This window comes from Salvia splendens, chromosome 14, assembly GCF_004379255.2.
Source record: "Salvia splendens isolate huo1 chromosome 14, SspV2, whole genome shotgun sequence".
NCBI classification, from domain to species: Eukaryota; Viridiplantae; Streptophyta; class Magnoliopsida; order Lamiales; family Lamiaceae; genus Salvia; species Salvia splendens.
The window spans coordinates 9,942,264-9,961,707 of record NC_056045.1 but is presented as its reverse complement, the minus strand read 5'-3'; the positions used below and the strand labels follow the sequence as shown (position 1 = coordinate 9,961,707).

General features: G+C 42.7%; 1 protein-coding gene and 1 long non-coding RNA gene across 2 annotated transcripts; both read right to left on the bottom strand.

Annotated features, from left to right (window-relative positions):
- Positions 1-129: 129 nt before the first annotated feature.
- On the bottom strand, positions 130-4,085 carry LOC121765513. Its single transcript, XR_006042840.1, has 3 exons — positions 3,663-4,085; positions 3,391-3,514; positions 130-254 (listed from the first exon to the last, which is right to left on the bottom strand). It is a non-coding gene; the product is annotated as an uncharacterized LOC121765513 (long non-coding RNA).
- Positions 4,086-12,984: 8,899 nt separating this feature from the next.
- Positions 12,985-17,519, bottom strand: LOC121765508. The gene is made up of 4 exons (XM_042161690.1): positions 17,393-17,519; positions 16,844-17,168; positions 14,464-16,742; positions 12,985-13,025 (listed from the first exon to the last, which is right to left on the bottom strand). The coding sequence occupies exons 2-3, from the start codon at positions 17,158-17,160 to the stop codon at positions 16,538-16,540; spliced, it is 522 nt and encodes a 173-aa protein (XP_042017624.1). The 5' UTR covers positions 17,161-17,168; positions 17,393-17,519; the 3' UTR covers positions 12,985-13,025; positions 14,464-16,537.
- Positions 17,520-19,444: the final 1,925 nt, after the last annotated feature.

Below are 19,444 nucleotides of genomic sequence, written 5' to 3'. Positions count from 1 at the left end.
GCGCGGTTTCCTTTCCTTCTCCTTCCAAATCTGCGACCAAGTGCGGCGAGGGAGGTGAGGAACACGGCGGCGGCGGCATGGAGGTGGAGTCGTCGGGAAACATATTAGAAACGGAGAGGCTGGAGAGGGAAAGAGACGACCAATCGTAGGCGTAGATTATGAGATACCAGAAGACGAACATGAGGCATGACCCGATCCAGAATTTGTTCAGTGATCTAGGATGATCCTCCATTGATGTTCTTCTCGAGAGCTTTCTGCTATGGATCATCAAATTATTGGATCATTTTTTTGGAGTGATTTTTCTTGTGTGCATGCTAGCAACAGTGGAACGGAGTGAGAGAGAAACACGGTATATGAATTTAAAGAATAGAAAATTTAGCAACAAACAGAAACATATTAGAATCCATTGTTCTTGATGTTAATGCCACCAATTACTGGAAGATTTTAGCATAATTAAAATCAAAATGTCGTATGAAGCAAAAATCACTATTAGCATGATTTTACTTCACTGGTGTTAATAAAACACATCACTATTAAGATGATTTTACTTCACTGGTGTTAATAAAACACATCACTCTTAGCATGATTTTACTTCACTCTTGTTTACAAAACACATCACTCTTAGCATGATTTTACTTCACTCTTGTTTACAAAACACATCACTCTTAGCATGATTTTACTTAACTCTTGTTCACAAAACACATCACTCTTAACATGATTTTACTTCACTCTTGTTTACAAAACACATCACTCTTAGTATGATTTTACTTCACTCTTGTTTACAAAACACATCACTCTTAGCATGATTTTACTTCACTTTTGTTTACAAAACACATCACTATTAGTATGCTCCTTGCTTTTGTTCATTGTATCCAACAAACACGCATTCTGAAACACAACATCTATCAACCACCAATGCCCATTATCCTCCAACTTGGTAGGCGCCAAGCCATTCTCCCTCACGATCTCATCCCAAACCGGACCTTTATCCTTCATCAACTCTTGCACTTTAACCTCCTTCCCTTCCTCATACTGCCCACACTCCACCCCAAACTGCTCCGCCAACACCTTCCAGAAATGCTTCCATTTGAAAACATCGCCATTGCTCACATTGAACGCCTCATTCTTCGCATGAGGATCCACAGCTGCCCATATCTGAGGCTCCGCAACCAAGTCTGCATCCGAGCAATCCGCGTATCCATCCCAAGTAGTTTTACTACCGGGATACCTCAAAACTGCACCCCGCTTTACGCTTTCGGCCACCCCGCTCTAATCGACCGCATCGACCCGATCTCCCGCCGCCGCTGCGACGATGGCGGGTACAAGGCGGCGATGAAGATGGAGAAGAGAGAAGAAGAAAGCGCGGTTGTTTTTCAAATGAAATCAATTTGGCGACCTAACCTGATTTTGGTATCAAGCTTTTACAAAATTACCATAATACCCCCGCCTTGTTATTATGGAGTAAATTTGTGATTGAGGGAACTAATTTCTCCTTAAATTAGAAAATTACATGTATTAATACTAGCCCTTGATTTTCTTGATCCTGTGGCTATGATTTGTTCTCTAGTTATATGTTTAAGGGGCTCTTGCCCTAGATCACTACTATATATATATATATATATATATATATATATATATATATGAGAGCGTTATTCTCTTATTCATCTCTTAGATCCTTTATTCTTCTTAATATGGGCCGTTAGATCTCATTCATCAACGGTCCAGATGATCTGCATTATTACACTATAATGGTGCATTATTAGTCAGTGTGCATTATTCAACTGAAAATCTGCATTATTACACTATAATGGTGCATTATTAGCCGGTGTGCATTATTCAACTGAAAATCTGCATTATTAAATGACACGTGGCACCAATCTGACCGTCGGATGACAAAATCGTGGGGATGAGATTAAAAAGAACAAAGAACAAAAGATAAAAAAGGAAATGAATACGTCCCTATATATATATATATATAGTGGTGCCACCCTAACACAATCCTTCTAGATTTTAAACAGATACTTGTTTTGATCATCTCCATATATATATATATAGGGTCCTGTTAGGTTGAAATTTTTTAGCTTAATTGAGAATTGATATGCATTTTCAGCCACTCATCCACAACATTTGTCAACCGCAAGTAGATTATGTCAACTCGGGGGTATTATTGTCAATAGCCTGCACATCAAATGTCAACAACTTATAGTTGACATTATATGTGTATAGTTGACATGAATTGTATATGTAGTTGACATTATATATGTGTAGTTGACATTAATAGTATCTGTAGTTGGCATGGACTGTACACATAGTTGACATTATATGTGTGTAGTTGACATGAATTGTATATGTAGTTGACATTATATGTGTGTAGTTGACATGAATTGTATATGCAGGGGGCGTTTGTTTGGTATGATAGCCGTAGATATGGGCTGCTATCTAGGTTCTATCTAGTGTTTGATTGGTATGATATAACTACACGAGGACCCGGTATAAACTCCATGACCCGGAAAAATTTAAGATAGCTAACTGCCATTTTCATATACGCCTAACCAGGCTAAAGGCTGTGATTGAAGTTATGTTGTCAATCCAGATTGTGTTCTACACATCTGTTGTCTAAAACACCCCTCCCCTTCCTCCCTCTCCTTCTGTTTCATACTGATTTGTGACGAAAAATTGCACCGGCGTCAAAGTTCACATCCGCCGCCGAATTGAAATCCTGTAATTCGACGTAGCTTGTTTGACAATCTGAGAAGCTCGATTAACTACACGGTTCTCCATGGCTAGAGAAGAGGGCGTTCATAAGGTACACAAATTTCAGCCCTCAGCCACAATCAAGTCTTTATAATTTTGTCTAATTGTACCTAAATAGGAAAATTGAAATTGGGTACACAATTAGACATCATTTGAAATTGGGTACAAATTTTCCAAATTGTGATGGGTGGCTGAATTTGTGAATTGCTGGAGTCACAGTCTGTGTTTAAGTTTGTTATTTCGTCAATTTCGTCAAGCGAAGCCCCAGTCTGAGTTTAAGTTTGTTATTTTTTACGGAATTTGAATACAGTTTTTTTAAAATATGATGGGTGGATGAATTTGTGAATTCCTGGAGTCAATTGCATTATACGTGGTGAGTGAATGAGTTCATTTATGGAATCTGATTTTAGGACCTACTTCCCAATTTGGCTGAATCAGTCAAGGGTTTTAGTTCATTGATTACCTTGTAGTTGATTGGCTGTTGTTTTTGGTTTTGTGCTGAATTTCATTGAGTTTACACTGACTTGGGTATTGACACTTTATTATCAATTTGCTTCTTTCAAATTCTGTAAAAGTCCATGAGATTACTAATATTTATGTTCAAGTGGTTGTTGTGTATCTGTGTGCTTGAATTACCATCCTGGACTTTGTCGAGCATCTTCACTTTCAGTGACTTGCAAATGTATGTATTGCTTCAACAAGGTGATGGTAGGCATCATGAAATGACAACTTTGTTGATTTTGCATCTTCACTCCTCCGTCTGTTATGTATATATATGAGTGGGGATTAATTTTTATCAATGCAGGGTTGTCTTGGAGTTCGCAGGTGACAACCACACAAAATATAATCTGAACTATAACAACACTCTGAAGTTTGGGCGGCGGTAATGATAATACAAGAGATCTTACCGGTATAGTTGAACTCGACACGATGATCGGCCTTTGATTTGCGGTAATCAAATCGCGACCAAGCTGCGACCTTGGGTGAGCTGAAAATATGTGAGGGGCGCGCGCCAGTTTAATTTTTGGTGAGGATGACATAGGGTTTCCAAGGATGAATTCATCAATAGAAAATGTTAATGAGGGCATATTTGTCCATTACTGCTGCTATCAGTAGTTTCTGTAAGCCAAATCAAAGTCTGTATAAGTTATCTGAGATGGACTAGCAGGCCAACCAAACATCGAACTGGGATATGTATGTCATAGCACTATCATGCAAAACTGGTTTGAACAACCCTATCATACTCGGCACTCTCAGGGCAATCAAACGAGGCCGTAGATGACAAAAAAAAATTAAAAATTTTAAAAAAAATTAAAAAAAATATTTATTGAATAAAATATACCATGAAATTACCATTCTGCCATTTCATAATTAATTGATCTAAAAATGTCACGACCGCCCATACTAGGGGTACTACGGACGCGGCGATCGTGACCAACATGCATGGACAACATTTTAAATGAAAACTTAATTAACTTAAAGGCAGAAAAAAATGTTTTTGTTTAAAGAAGTTTAAGGTTAAAAATTTACTATTAATTAGAAATGACTCATGATAAATACTTTTAAAAGAAACAACGGAGAAAATAAACTTAAAGAAACCCAATTAACTTCTAATGTAAAACATTTAATTTAATTCACGGAAAACACCATTTTCAAAAACGACGTAATTACTTGGTTAAAACCTAACACAACCATACATGTTCAAACACAATACGGAAACGATTTAACGTCTTGAGACATAGTTATTAATATAGCAGCGGAAAATAAGGTTTAAAGAGAGTCAAGGATAACGTCTATGTATGAAGACACAACGCATCCTAGGTTCTTAGGCCAACTCAACATCCTCCGCAACATCCCGCTCAACCTGCACATAAAGAAAAGAAATATGCAGGGCTGAGTACTTGTTGTACCCAATGGGCTCATGCTGAAAATATTTTATTATTAATTATGTCATCCATACCAGTGATCTCGAGTTTTATGTGGTAAGAAATATCACGAGAACACAAAAACATTTCAAGTCTGGCCAGACAATTTATCTCCCCACTTTCCACATCAATCCATCAATCACAAACATCATATCACAGTGCGACGAAAGTGTGGCCACACTATTCGCCCACGAGACCGGCCGACTAGCAAGGACGGCTCACGATCCCACCAGTGTACACAGCCTGATAGGGTTTTCGGCCCTACTCAGACCCGAATTCGTTTCACAACACAGCCATATAGCCTAACGGAGCAAGCTCAAACGAACTAGGCATCAAGCAACAATCTCATAAACCAAAAACAACATGGCATGACATAACAGTTAAACTGTCACGCCCGCATTTCCTAAGGATAGGAAGTACGGTGGACCGCGACTAGGGGAGGAGTAAAGAAGCGGGGAAGAAAGGGGGAACGAGAATATTTGACCCGAAAACATTTAGTAAAAGGAAATTCAATTCAAAACAAAGTACTGTGACGACATTCTTGAGTTAAAGTATTCAGAGTTTTAAATGAAAACATCGTGACGGTTTACAAGCAGCGGAAAAGACCAAAAGACAGATGATGCCGGGTATGACGACACGACACCATCCAAAAGATAAAAACACCCTTTGGCTTTAACTGCTCAACATCCGTCCTCCCCATCGCCGCTCAACCTGCACATTAAGAAAACAACATGCAGGGCTGAGTACTTATTGCACTCAGTGGACACACGCCAAAAACATAGTTTGTCATGCCATAACAGTGTAACATTGGGGTTTTGAGTATAATGAAAATAACCCAAGTACACAAAATACATTTCATAAATTCGACTGCGCAGTCATTTTTCCGATATTGCCACCCTTATTCCCTCAATCATACACTATCTGATCCAAACCATGACAAGGGGCGTGGCCACACCCCAGGTCATCTAGACCGGCCAACTTGCTCTCAGATGGCACCCAGTCTCGTGTACACTAGCCTGAGGGTTCGCAGCCCAACAGACCCGAATTCGATTAAACATATGTGGTAAACCACTTCAGATAGGTTTCAAAACAAAATATTGGCAAGACAAACAGTTCACCTCCATAAACATTTCCGGAACAAAGTCCGTATTTAAAGATAACCCACTTAAAAGTAGGGTAGAAAAGCCCACCTCGATTGCTTAGCTTTTAAAATAATTCTCTTCAACCACACTTTCCTTGTAAACGATCACCCTTTTGAAAGATAAATAATATCATGATTAGAGTCAGAAGAGACGAGACTTTAAACGACAATGCATGAATCCTACGTGGACGACTTCAACATCTAGCACGTTACACGTACATACACTTAACAACATATTACAAAGCAACACACAACGTCACACGTTCGAAACACACCCCGCACGCAAACGACGTACCCAAAACGCGCACACGACACACGAACACCGCACTCCAAGTCCTGGCATACCCTTACTGTGCAAACGGCTCACTTGGCTCGGAAAAGGTTCGGAAAAAGCTCGGAAAAAGGATCGGCGTCTCGGCCTGGCTCGGTGTCTCGGCCGCCTGGCTCGGCACCTCGGCCGACCGTCTCGGCCGCCTGGCTCGGCACCTCGGCCGACCATCTCGGCCGCCTGGCTCGGCACCTCGGCCGCCTGGCTCGGCACCTCGGCCGACCGTCTCGGCCGCCTGGCTCGGCACCTCGGCCGACCGTCTCGGCCGCCTGGCTCGGCACCTCGGCCGCCTGTCTCGGCACAGCTCGGCACCTGTCTCGGCACAGCTCGGCACTTGTCTCGGCATAGCTCGGCACCTATCTCGGCACAGCTCGGCACCTGTCTCGGCATAGCTCGGCACCTGTCTCGGCATAGCTCGGCACCTATCTCGGCACAGCTCGGCACCTCGGCCGACCATCTCGGCCGTCCGGCTCGGCACCTCGGCCGACCGTCTCGGCCGCCTGTTCGGCACCTCGGCCGACCATCTCGGCCGTCCGGCTCGGCACCTCGATCGACCGTCCCGGCCGCCTGCTCGGCACCTCGGCATCTTATGCTCGGCACCTCGGCCGTCTGTTCGGCACCTCGGCCATCTGTTCGGCACCTCGGCCGCTGGTTCCGTGTACACTCACTTTCCTTCAACTTCCGATTCTCAAACCCTATACGACATTCCCACCACGCATTCTACGTCCCAAAACACACCCAAACACCTGGGATCATCCCTTCAAAATTTCCCACCAGCCTGCCCTAGGCCGGACCCTAGATCTCTCGGCCAACCCACACAAAACCCTTGAGCCAAACACAGATTTCTCCGAGCCATCTCTTGGCCAAACACACCCACATTCAACACAAAAACATAACACTCAGAAACCCAACCATTGCACATGAAAACATCACCCAGAACACACCACACGCAGAACTGCGCAGTTTACTTGCAAAAATCAATATAAATTCATACGACATCCAAAGAGGCTGAAAATTACACACCACACAGAAGACACACCAAAGTTTAAACAGTTAAAAAAATCGTACCAAAAGGAGGTCGTTTGCTCAGTCAAAAAGGGGTCGGAACCCACTGTCAGTTATCACCGAAAACATGTTCAACACAAGCACATAGCCACAAATCCTACTCAACATCTAACCCATCCAAAAACGTCCTATATGCATGAGTTTTCGAATTAAACAAGGGTTAGGGGTTACCTTCCCCGGATGGTTCAAACGAAACGCAAAAGCTTTACTTCCTTTTCCGACTCCGATTCACGACGAAGGAGGGTATCACCTTGAGGAATTCAAGACGATGATGAGAGGGAGTGAATGAAAAAGATGAGAACCGAGAGGGAGAAGGAGAGAGGGAGCTTACCGGTGTTGAGAGCAATTGCAAGAGAGAAAAGAGAGAAAACGATGTGGGGAGAGATTGGAAAGGGAAAGATGTATCGGTTAAGAGGGAGTGGGGGAGGTTGAGAAATTAGTGGGGAGGGGGTGAGAAACCGAGAGAGAGAGAGAGAGAGAGAGAGAGAGATTTAATTTTAATTAGGATTTTTAAAAACATGGCTTAATTAATTATTTAATTACATTTAATTTGCCTAGGTAGAAAATACCACATCCACAACAATCAAATAAACACAAAAACATAGAAAAGAATTTCATCCTTAATTAAAAGAATAAAATTCCACAAATTTTCGGGTATTACATAAACCACCCTTATAACACCACAACATATTTTCGGAAAATAAAGAGATTTGAAAGAGAAAGCCCACCTCGTTCGCTTAACAATTCACAATCCAACTTATGGCAACTCTCGTTCCTCGAGTTCACGAATACACAATCACCCTTGTCAACGACAACACAAGTTAGCATTCCACAAAATCATATTACTATGCATGTCCTATCGTTTCTCTCTCATAGTTATTCTCAATTTACACAACCAAACATTCGTCACAAAGGTGGAAAAAAACAACATAATATATTTCAACGTATCACACGTGATCACATCGTTAAACACGTTCCTTGGACTTACATGCATCCTATAATACTTTTAAACTTGGAAATAAGTGTCATTTTATCAAGGCAGAAAACTGGCAGAACTGCGCGACAGTGTTGTAAAAATCACTAAAAATTCACCCGACCTCATATGAAGCTAAATTTTGGTCACAACACGGAAGACACATTCAAGTTCATCCAGACAAATTTTCACACTGAAATCACTTCGTTTAGTCAGTCAAATCAATAATTAAATTCTCTGGTCGGAACATAAAATTTCTGGCAGTGCGCAGTTCATTTGAAAAATTCACCATAAATTCATCCAATGCCCAATAATAAGGCTGAAACTTTTACACGACTCAGAAGACACTTAAAATTTTCATCTAGTTCAAGAATCACATCGAACGGAGGTCATCGGGATGGTCAAACAGAATACGAAACTTTCTTGGCGAGAACACCAGTTTCTGGCAGAATTGCGCAGTCAACTTCAAAAATTTATTAAGAATTCATTTTTCGACAAAAGGGCTGAAATTCACACGAGACACAAAAGACACCTTGAAGTTTACTCAGTAAAAATTTCATATCAAAATTCGATTGTTTGATAGGTCAATTACACATCAGAAACCGATGTTCGAACGTCACAGATTTCAAGCTCACAATTTCGAATTTAGGGTTTCTTCTTCATTCATCCCAAATACCAAATTTTTTCATGCTTATAACACAAAATCATGTTTAAAAGGTTCTCATAATCATGTTTGCACATAAACTCATATCATTCACCAAGGATTCAAATCAAACTTCACATAACTTCATTCAAAAACGCATAATCATCAAAGTTCTCATGCAAACACACATTCCCACATATTAATTTGGGTTCTATGATTCCTACACCCTCTATATACATGTAGGATTCAAGAATAAAGTTTAAATGAAGGAGATGAGAAGAAAATCTGAGTTATACCTTCTTGAATCGAGAAAACGAACGGTAGAAGCAAACGTTGACACGATTCGTCGGAAATTCTTGGAAAATCCACTCCAATTGAAGCACGAACAAAGGTGGAAGAAGTTTTTGGAGAGGATGGAGAGTGAGGGAGAGGAGAGGCGTGTGAGGGAGGGGGAGAGAGGGAGGGGGCCGAAAATTTGTGGGAAATGGGGGCTAGGGTTTAGTTTAGGTGTTTTTATAGGGTTAGGGTTAGGTTTAAAATTAATTAATTAATTAATTGTGGGGTAAATACAATTAAATAAATTCCACAATTAAAAGAATAAAATTGGCTTGTGGGAAGGGGAGGAATTCGAAAATTCCATGGTAAAATTAACAAGGAATTTATTTGATATTTACTTGGAGAGAATATATTCACAACTTAGGAAATAAAATAATGAATATTTCATAAACAAGGAACAAAATAAATTAAATCTCCAAGTAGGAAATTAATGGGGAAGGGCCGAAAATTCCCATAAGAAATTGCACAAGGAAATTATTTAAATCCTCAATAAAATAGAATAGGATTTAAATTTGGAAATTTCTTTATAGGAAAAGACTCCCATAAAATAGGTAACTATAAATAAATTCCCACAAGGAAAAATAATAGCATGGGGCGTGTGATATGGAGGGTGCAACACAAGGAAATATTCACATCCCCAATTAATTTGGCTTAGGTATTAAATTGAATAAAAGGTTCTCACAAAAAGGAAACAATAAATTCCCCTCTACAAAATAATGAGAGGGCCGAAAATAATTAGGCCTAACTGGCCAAGGAATTATTTCAAATCTTTATTTAATTTGGGTGAAGAAACAAAGCATGACATGATTTAATTGGATCTAATTCAAAACAAGGGAGTCAACAAAGCACCAATTAAATCAAAGAAAATAATTCATCCTCTTATTTTAAATAGGGGATTTTCGAAACTCCCAGGGATAATAGGCTAGATTTCGAGTTTCATGGAGTACAATTTAGGGATCATTTGGTTTGGATTTAATTTGGATAAATCTTCCAAAACAATTAATTAAATCCACGAAATGAAATATTATTTCAATAATTAGGAAGGCCGAATATTCCAATGAATTGGCTCGAAAAAATATAAATGCATGATCCTATTAATTATTTACCCACATTGGAAAATATAAAATATCAAGCTCTTCATTCCACATCACTCACGACAATTGTTTCACGCAATTCACTTAATCACATAGAAACAAAAGTTTCGTAATCCAAATTTCAAATAAACATATAAAAAGAGTCACAAAAATTAGGGATGTTACATCCTTCCCCTCTAAACAGAAATTTCGTCCCGAAATTTGATCGTCTCACATAAATAACTCGGGAAATTTTTCTTTCATTTTATCTTCTAACTCCCACGTGGCTTTCTCGGGACCATGGTGCTTCCACAACACCTTCACGGACGCTACCGATTTGTTTCGTAACTCTTGTACCTTCCGATCTAGGATCGCCTTGGGCCTTTCCTCGTAGCTCATGTCGGGGGTTAAGACCACTTCTTCTTGATGAATTACATGTTTGGGGTCGAACACGTATTTGCGCAACTGCGACACATGGAACACGTTGTGCACGTTCCCAAAGCTGGGAGGTAACGCCAATCGATACGCTACAGGACCAACTTCATCGATAATCTCGTACGATCCTACGAAACGCGGTTTCAGCTTGCCTTTCACTCCAAACCTCACAACTCCTCTCGTCGGGGATACCTTCAAGAACACTTTGTCACCAACGTCGAATTTGATTTTCGTTCGACGCACATCAGCATACGACTTCTGCCTTTCTTGAGCTTCCTTGATCCTTGCGCGGATTTGATGCACAATTTCGGTCATCTCTTTTATAGCGTCGGGTCCTAACATCTTCCTCTCGCCAACTTCATCCCAATAAAGTGGGGATTGACACTTCCTGCCGTACAAGGCTTCATACGGAGCCATATCGATCGTCGCTTGGTAGCTATTGTTGTAGGCGAACTCCACCAACGGTAGAACAGTTTCCCAACTTTCCCTTCGATCTAAGACAACGGCTCGTAGCATATCCTCAAGCGTTTGAATCGTCCTCTCTGACTGCCCGTCCGATTGCGGGTGATAAGCAGTGCCCAATTCTAGTGAAGTTCAATTGCGTGCCCAATTGCGTCCGATCTAAGACAACGGCTCGTAGCATATCCTAGTGAAGTTCAATTGCGTGCCCAATTCTCGTTGCAAACTCATCCAAAACTTTGATGTGAACTTCGTATCACGGTCGGACACGATAGTCTTTGGCACCCCATGCAAACGCACAATCTCATTCACGTACAGTTTTGCTAACTTGTCCGCGCCATAAGTAATTCGAATTGGTAAAAAGTGCGCGTTCTTCGTTAGTCGATCGATGATCACCCAAATCGCATTGTTGCCCTTCTGTGACTGAAGTGCGTGGTTTGCGTGTGTGGTGAAAATGCGATGTGCTAGGTCGAGATGTCAGGTCCTATGAATCAACTAGATCACTTGGTCTAGGAACTCAATAGAACACGGAATGCTCTGTCGTTGGACACACTAATTCCCCTTCAAAGATCCCTCAACACTAATACTATGATTTAGTATAGAGAAGCAGGGGTCGATCCCACGAAGATGGACACGTAAGAAAGCATTTAGAGACTCTTGACAAAAGCGGTTGCTGCCACGCAAACAGGGTTGAGGTATTACTACTACTAGACCTAGGCAGGAAATCTAAACATTAGACCTAGAAAACTGTAAACATGCTGAGATCAAACATCATCAAGACTTCGGTATATTAAATTCACTTACTAGACCGTGTAAACGACTACCTAATTTAGTTAGACAGGAAACAACTAACAGTGGGGACCATGACCGAGAAATAGCAAGAACGCCAGAAAAGTTGCAAATAACTAACTGAGCATTTAACTAACACAGCATGCATTTCTTCAACGGGATTAAACACGAAAATGAAGAAAACAGAGCACATACCCAGATTCGAACAGAATGTAAAAGTTTGGTCATCGGAAACTTACAACTAACCGGAAATAACTCAGATCTACATATATTAGACGAAGCGAAATGAAAACACGAAGACTAGGCATTAAAATAAACCAACTCTGCTCAGATCTCACGTCGAACGCTTAATCCACTCCGGATCCAAGCAATCCGAAACCAACAACAGCTAGATTCCACTCCAGAACTTCCGATCTAACAGATCTACTCCGATCAACATCAAATTTAAACGTTTCCACAATCAAAACTACAAAACCAAATTCAGACCTCCGATTCATTCACCAACAAACTCCGATCACTCCGATTCAGTCATTACTCTGCACAGATTCAATAAACATTTGCGAAACGCATCCAAAACAAGCAAGCTAGCTCAAAACTCCAGAAAATCACAACAGCAAAATCAGACATCGACATAACAGAAAATTAAACTTGCATAAAACATGGAAATAGTCGATAAAACAGAATGCTGAGCTTCGAACAGCGAAGCTCGGTGGAAACCACAAAATGCGAGAAAAGTAAACGAGAACTTGTTTCTTCGCCCTCAACAGGACGGTGTTACAACCCAACTTGAAATGAGAAAGCCGAAAGTAAACCCCAGCGCGGAACCCCCTGAATTTCCCTCTAAAAACCCAAGTGTATAGAAAAGTGAACTAGCTGCCGACTGTTAGTGAGGTCTCCCCCCGAGAAGATCCCTACATGCAACCTTCCTTTTATAGACACGGACATAATCTTCTAGAACCTTCGTAGAAATCTCCATTCTACCCTTCATTTTTGAGATTTACTCTGTCTTGCAATTTCTTTCACAATGTTCACTTATTCGCCAGTTTCCTCGGGCGTGTGATTGCCTCCTTCTTTTCCTGGACCTGGCGAATTTCTTCTATACACCTGGCTTAAAACATGTGTTAGACCGAGCAAATTCACAAACTTATCCCCTAGACCTATGCATGAAATTAGCCTTATCAAACTGCTCACACTTAAACCATGCTTGTCCTCAAGCATGAAAGACAAGAAAAAGAATAAGACAAATTTCAATGCACGGTCCCCAAGAACGACTCTACAAACAAGACACTAACACAAAACAGACTCCTAGACCTAGACAACTACAGACTCATAAAAGAAGACAACACACAAAAAGAAACAACAAACAAGCACGAACTAGTTTCAACTTTTAGGCGACTATCCCCACAAGCTTAAGTTCTCTCCGATCGTCTACAGTCTTCAAATCCTCCCCCTTCCTTCTTCTACCTAAACGGTCCGTCAGTTCTTCAAGATAGCCTATTGATTTCCCAGCGGTTAGGTTCGCTCGATCACTCATTCCTCACCAGGGATGTTAGGATCGAAACGCTCCAAAGTTAAAGTTACACCACTGATGCGTCGGGTTATGAGAGTTTTCTCCTTTCTATCGTCTCCCGATTTTTCTATATTTTTTTTCATTCCTGGGTCAGGTAATTATCACTTCCTGCCCTTGGGTAATTAATCTTCTTTTTCCCATTTTTTCCCCTGGACTTCGTCCAGCTTATACCTCCGATTTGTTATTTTATTCCTCCCCTGGACTTCGTCCAGCTTATACCTCCTTTTCCTGGACTTCGTCCAGCTTATACCACCAGTTCTGGACTTCGTCCAGCTTATTCCTCCATAACTCATTTTTTCTCCTTTAGACTCTACTCCGTAAGCATCAAGTGGCAGCCCATTTTTTTCATGTTAGCTCAAAGTGTTTAGGCTTATAACTCGCTTTTATAGTAGGGCTGCACAGCTAAGTTATCTAAGGCATTTTCTATCGTCCTTACTTCATTCAGACCGTTTTTAGTTTATTAAGGAAAAATGCATCAAAGTTGACGTGTATCCTTTCTTCAATCGCTCTCACTAAGGGAATTCTTTGCCTTATTATATCCACTAGCTCATGCAACACACAAACACAAAAACTTAGAGACTCTAAGACTCTTATTAAAAAAACAAAAACAAAAACTAACAAAAACAAAAACTGCACTTACTCCCCCCCCCTCCTGCTTCACTCAAGCTTGTCCCCAAGCTATCCTAGTGAAGGGGGGAAATAGGGAAGTAAGAACAACACTACACAGAACAAACAACACAAAACAAACAAACAACAAACTTCTCACACTTAGACCGTACACCGGGCTAAGTGGGAGAAATCATAACAAACAAAACCAAAACATGCAAAAACAGAACAACCCCGTCTCACACTTAGACCACGGAGTGGGCTAAGTGTGGGAAGTTGCAACACGTATATACAGACAGAGCATGCTGGCACAGATAAACGCAAACAGAAAACGAAAAAAAATAAAAGATGAAAAGTAAAAATTACTTGGTTTGGGGGGGGGAATCAATTAGGGGTCTGGCCCCTGCGGGAGCCAGACTTGGGCGGGGCGGAAGGTTGGGTCACCTTGGCTTTCTTCTTTGCCGGAGATTCCTGCGTCTCCTTCTCTGTCTCACTCGGTCTGGGGACTGTCTTCTTCACGATCAACGGTCTAGTAGAGGATGGGGTAGTCAAGGGCTTCGATGTCTGTGGGGGTTTCGGAATAGCTACACTTCCTGGACCCGGTGATTTGGAACCGCTGCCAGGTCCAGAAAGTGACTTTGGTGAATCAGGGAATCTGTCACGAAACCACTTTGCCATCATCATCATTAGCGAGACGCCCTCCGCTATCTTCTCAGTGCGCTTAGACGATGTGTCCACAAGATCATTAATGCGCCCCTTGAGGGCCACAATTTCCTCCCTGACTCGCTCGACTTCCATTCTGACTTCAGTTACCTCCTTCCTTATTTTCTCTACCTCGACACTGTCCTTTTTATTACCCTGTAGGGTCACAATCCCCTCCATAACCATCTTAATTTCGGATCGCATCCATCCCACCTCCGTCTCATTTCTTCAACTCCGATCTTAGCACCTGCCTCCACACTCGCCGTTTCCTGCTTCCCCGGAACTTCTGACCCGCCAACCTCGTAAAAACATACCTCCTTTCCATGCGTATATAGGAGCCCCTTGTTGAAGAAATAATCCATATTGAAAACTTCTGAGGGTAGGCACATCTCCACTCCTCGGCAGACTTTATGGACTTTCAAGATCACGTTGCGCTGCAAATAAGCCCCTAGGAGATGACATGTGTATAAATGCCTGGAAGGGTTGGCAGTTACCTGGAGGCAAGCCTGGGCAAGCCAATAGCCTAGATGAACACGGACCCCCTTGGCCATACACCAAGTAAAATAAAGGTCAGGGGTTGTCAAGGCGTTGTTGGCGGTGCCCATCAGATTATAGGCAAATCGCAAGATTCTATTCTCGATGTGGTGGGCTTTCGAAAGCTGGTCTTAAACTGACCCACCCTTGGGTGGGTAACAAACTCCCAAGCACTCTGTGGCTTGAAACCGGGTGTGGACTTAGGCGGTCCTACCATTCTCTCATTCCATAAACCTTTGTCGTCCTATGTACGTGTCAGCAAACCCTTCCGGAGAGTCCACTCTCTGATGCTCATCACGTGCTCTTCATTGAAGAGGCGAAAGTTAATGGAGTCAGCATCCAAGTCAGTGGTGCACTTAAACCGAAAGGTCGTGCCAAGGCTATCGGAACCTCGAAGGTGTTGTGCTTGAGCAGCCAGTCAAATCCGATTGCCTCTATGTACTCCCAAAATTCGTTGTTGGACGCAATCTCCTTGAGCTCCTCTGGGTCATACATCTTCCCGGACTTAGCATACTTTCCCACGGCGCTCTTCTCTTTGTACGTCGCGGCACGTTTTGGGTCAGTGAACTTCCTCACAGCGTCCAGCAATTCCTTGGTGATCCAGATTTCTATAGGCTCGAAATTGAGCTCCTCTTCTTGTTCCTCGTCGGAATCACTGGACCTAGCAGGGCTTTCGGATCCAGCAGCGTATGGTACCTTAGCAGGTGGAGGAAGAGAGGGTTCAACGGACTTCCCTTTTGCTTTCTTGGTCGAGTAAGGAGCAATCTGTTTTCCCTTCCTCTTTCTCTCGGTCGCGTGGCGGCTTTCCTCCTCTTCTTTCTCTCCACTGCTAGGTCTGGGAGAGTTTGCCTGCTCAGGGGCTGCGGTTGCTAGACCCAGCGATCCTTCATCCGTTTGCTGGACGGATTCGTCAATCTCATCAATCAAGCTCCGACGAGCTTACCTCCTTACTTCTCTTGCACTTATCGGCGAAACAGTCCCCTCTGGAACATCGATCAGATCTACCAACAAATTCATCCCGTCGCCTGCGGGCTCCTGTACATTTTCAGAAATGAGGGCTTCTCCCTCCTCATTCAACAAAGGGGTTGCCCCCTTGATGTAGATAAGGGTTTCTACCCCAACCAACTCTTCCTCATCCTGGGCCTTAGTACCCACAGCTTTTTCAGGGGTCTTCCCCTCACTTACATTCTCAGAAACATGGGCCTTACTGCCCCCAAAAAACTTCCAGGGTTTCCCCCTCCACAGCCTCCTCAGAAATTAGGGCTTCGTCACCCTCTGAAACACTCACACAAACACCAGGGGTTTCCCCCTCTTCGAATTTCTCAGCAACATGGGTTTCCCCCTCAGTAATACTAACAGGCAAAACAACAGACAGATCCACACTCACAGATGTACCTAGGGTTTCTTTCCTAACAAAATCCACAGCAGCTGTAACAGGGTTCACCCCTAAGAGACAACAGCTTCTTTATCGGACAAAATAGGGGTTTCCCCCTCAACGAACGAATCTAACCTTGGTTCGCTTACAGCCAACAGTTCCAACCCCGCTGCCAGATCTGTCTCCTCTCCTCGTATGTCTGCGGCGGTTGTTTCTGCGACGGTATGAACGGCCTCTGGTTGGGGTGGTGAAGCCCCTGAAATTTTTGGTGGTGGTGGTGCGGCAGATGTTGAAGCAGCCTGTGCGGTCTGTTCCATCATGGTGGTGAACATAGCAAATGCTTTCATCGCTTCTTCCGGCCCCCCAAGCTTTTGCAATAGGTCGGCCATGAACGCCGCTGCGTTAGAATCGCCGGATCCTGAAATGTTTCCTGTGTTCTTTGTGTTCTCCATGGCAGATTCTGTAGAATTGTTACAAGAACTCAGAAGAAAATTGCTCCGATTAGGGTTAGAGAAAAGATAGGATTTGAGAGAGAAATTTGGGGAATTTTTGTAGAGAGAGGGTGAGTTATGATATGGAAAATAAAGGCTACAGCACGGTTATAGCCTGTGGGTATGGGAGAGGACGGTTTGCAGGCTGTTGCAGGCGTGACGCTAGCAACCATACGCCTCCCCATAAAGTTACCTTTTGAAATTCGAACCGGCGCTGACTCCCTCCAAAATTTTAATCCTCAATTCCCTGCCCCATGTGAATATCTCTGCAATACCATACTTAGAAAAACATCAAACTGAAAATGAAACGCCAGACTCCCAGGTCAAGGATATGACAGTATAAAATTTCCCTTAAGGAGTCTGGTATTCCGAATTTTTTTTTTTATTATTTGTTTGGGTTTTCTTGATTTAAAGAAAAAGATTAAATATTTACAAATTTTGTTTTCAAGTGCTCTCAAGATTCCCTAGGTCAAGATATATTTATAAAAAAACTTCCTAGTCACCTGACCGAGGAATTCACTGAGAACACTTCCTTCCCAAGCCAGTTAGGCGATATCAGGGAGTGCGCGTAGCGGCACTTCGTCCACTACACACATCTCCGAGTTATCCCTAAATACCTTCACCCTATGACCATTGACAAGAAAAGGAGTAGAGTTTGAAGCACTTCCCTGGATCTCTACTGCTCCATTTGCACGAAGACTCACAATAGTGTATGGTCCAATCCATTTAGACTTCAGCTTACCAGACATTAACTTGAGCCGGGATTAGAACAGGAGAACTTTCTGCCCAACTTTCAGTTCCTTGGTCCGGAGATTCTTGTCATGCCAGAGTCTCGTCTTTTCTTTGTACCACATTGCCGATTCATATGACTCCAGCCTCAGCTCCTCCAACTCCTGTAGCTGCAATTTTTGTTCTTCTTTGCAAGACTGGGGTCGCATGTTGATCTCCTTGACCGCCCAATATGCTCGGTGTTCTACTCCCACGGGCAAGTGGTACATTTTGCCAAACACAAGCCTGTAGGGTGACATCCCAATAGGCGTCTTGTATGCTGTCCTGTAAGCCCATAGTGCATCTCCAAGCCTCTTACTCCAGTCCTTCCTAGACGGATTAACCATCTTCTCCAATATCGCCTTTATCTCCCTGTTGGAGATCTCCGCTTGCCCATTTGATTGAGGATGGTAAAGTGTGGAAAGGCGGTGGTGCACTCCGTACTTTCTCATTAGAGCTTCAATAGTCCGGTTACGGAAATGCGTCCCATTATCAGATATTATCGCTCTGGGCACTCCGTACCTGTTAAAGATGTTGGCTCTAAGAAATTTCGCTACCTCATTAGCTTCACAAGATGTGGTCGCCTTGGCCTCTATCCATTTCGAAACATAATCAACTGCCACAAGTATGTACGTATTTCCATATGAAGACGGAAATGGACCCATGAACTCCATTCCCCAGACATCGAAGATCTCACAAACAATCACTGGAACTTGCGGCATTTCGTCTTTCCTGGAGATTCCCCCCGTCTGTTGACACCTCTCACAGTTCTGACAAAACTCGAAAGCATCCTTGTGCAATGTAGGCCAGTAAAACCCGCTATCTAACACCTTCCTTGCAGTTTTCCTAGGTCCAAAGTGACCTCCACAAGCTAGGGCATGGCAATGATTCAGCACATCCCTCTGTTCCCACTCCGGGATATACCTCCGGATCACTTGGTCAGCTCCCATTCTCCACAAATATGGGTCGTCCCAGAATTAATACTTGGCTTCGCTTTTGAGCTTCATCCTCTGGGCCCGGGAGATTTCCTGCGAACTGGGCACCTCTCCTGTGACCAAGTAATTTGCCAGGTCTGCGAACCATGGCTCATCGTTCAGTTGACATTTTCCCTTCTCAGAATCTCCTGGACCTGTTAACGCCATGATCTTTTCCCAACTGATAGGTCTAGGAAATATCCCTACATAGTACAGATGCTCTTCCGGAAATGCATCAGATATAGCTTCGTCGGTCTCACCTTGAAAAATACGACTCAAGTGGTCGGCTACCTTGTTCTCTGTTCCCTTCTTGTCTCTAACTTCCCAGTCAAATTCTTGTAAAAGTAACACCCAATGGATTAACCTTGGCTTAGACTCCTTCTTCGCCAGTAAGTACTTTATTGCAGCGTGATCAGTGAAGACTATCACCCTCGACCCAAGCAAATATGGTCGGAATTTTTCAAAGGAATACACGACTGCCAACATTTCTTTTTCCGTGGTAT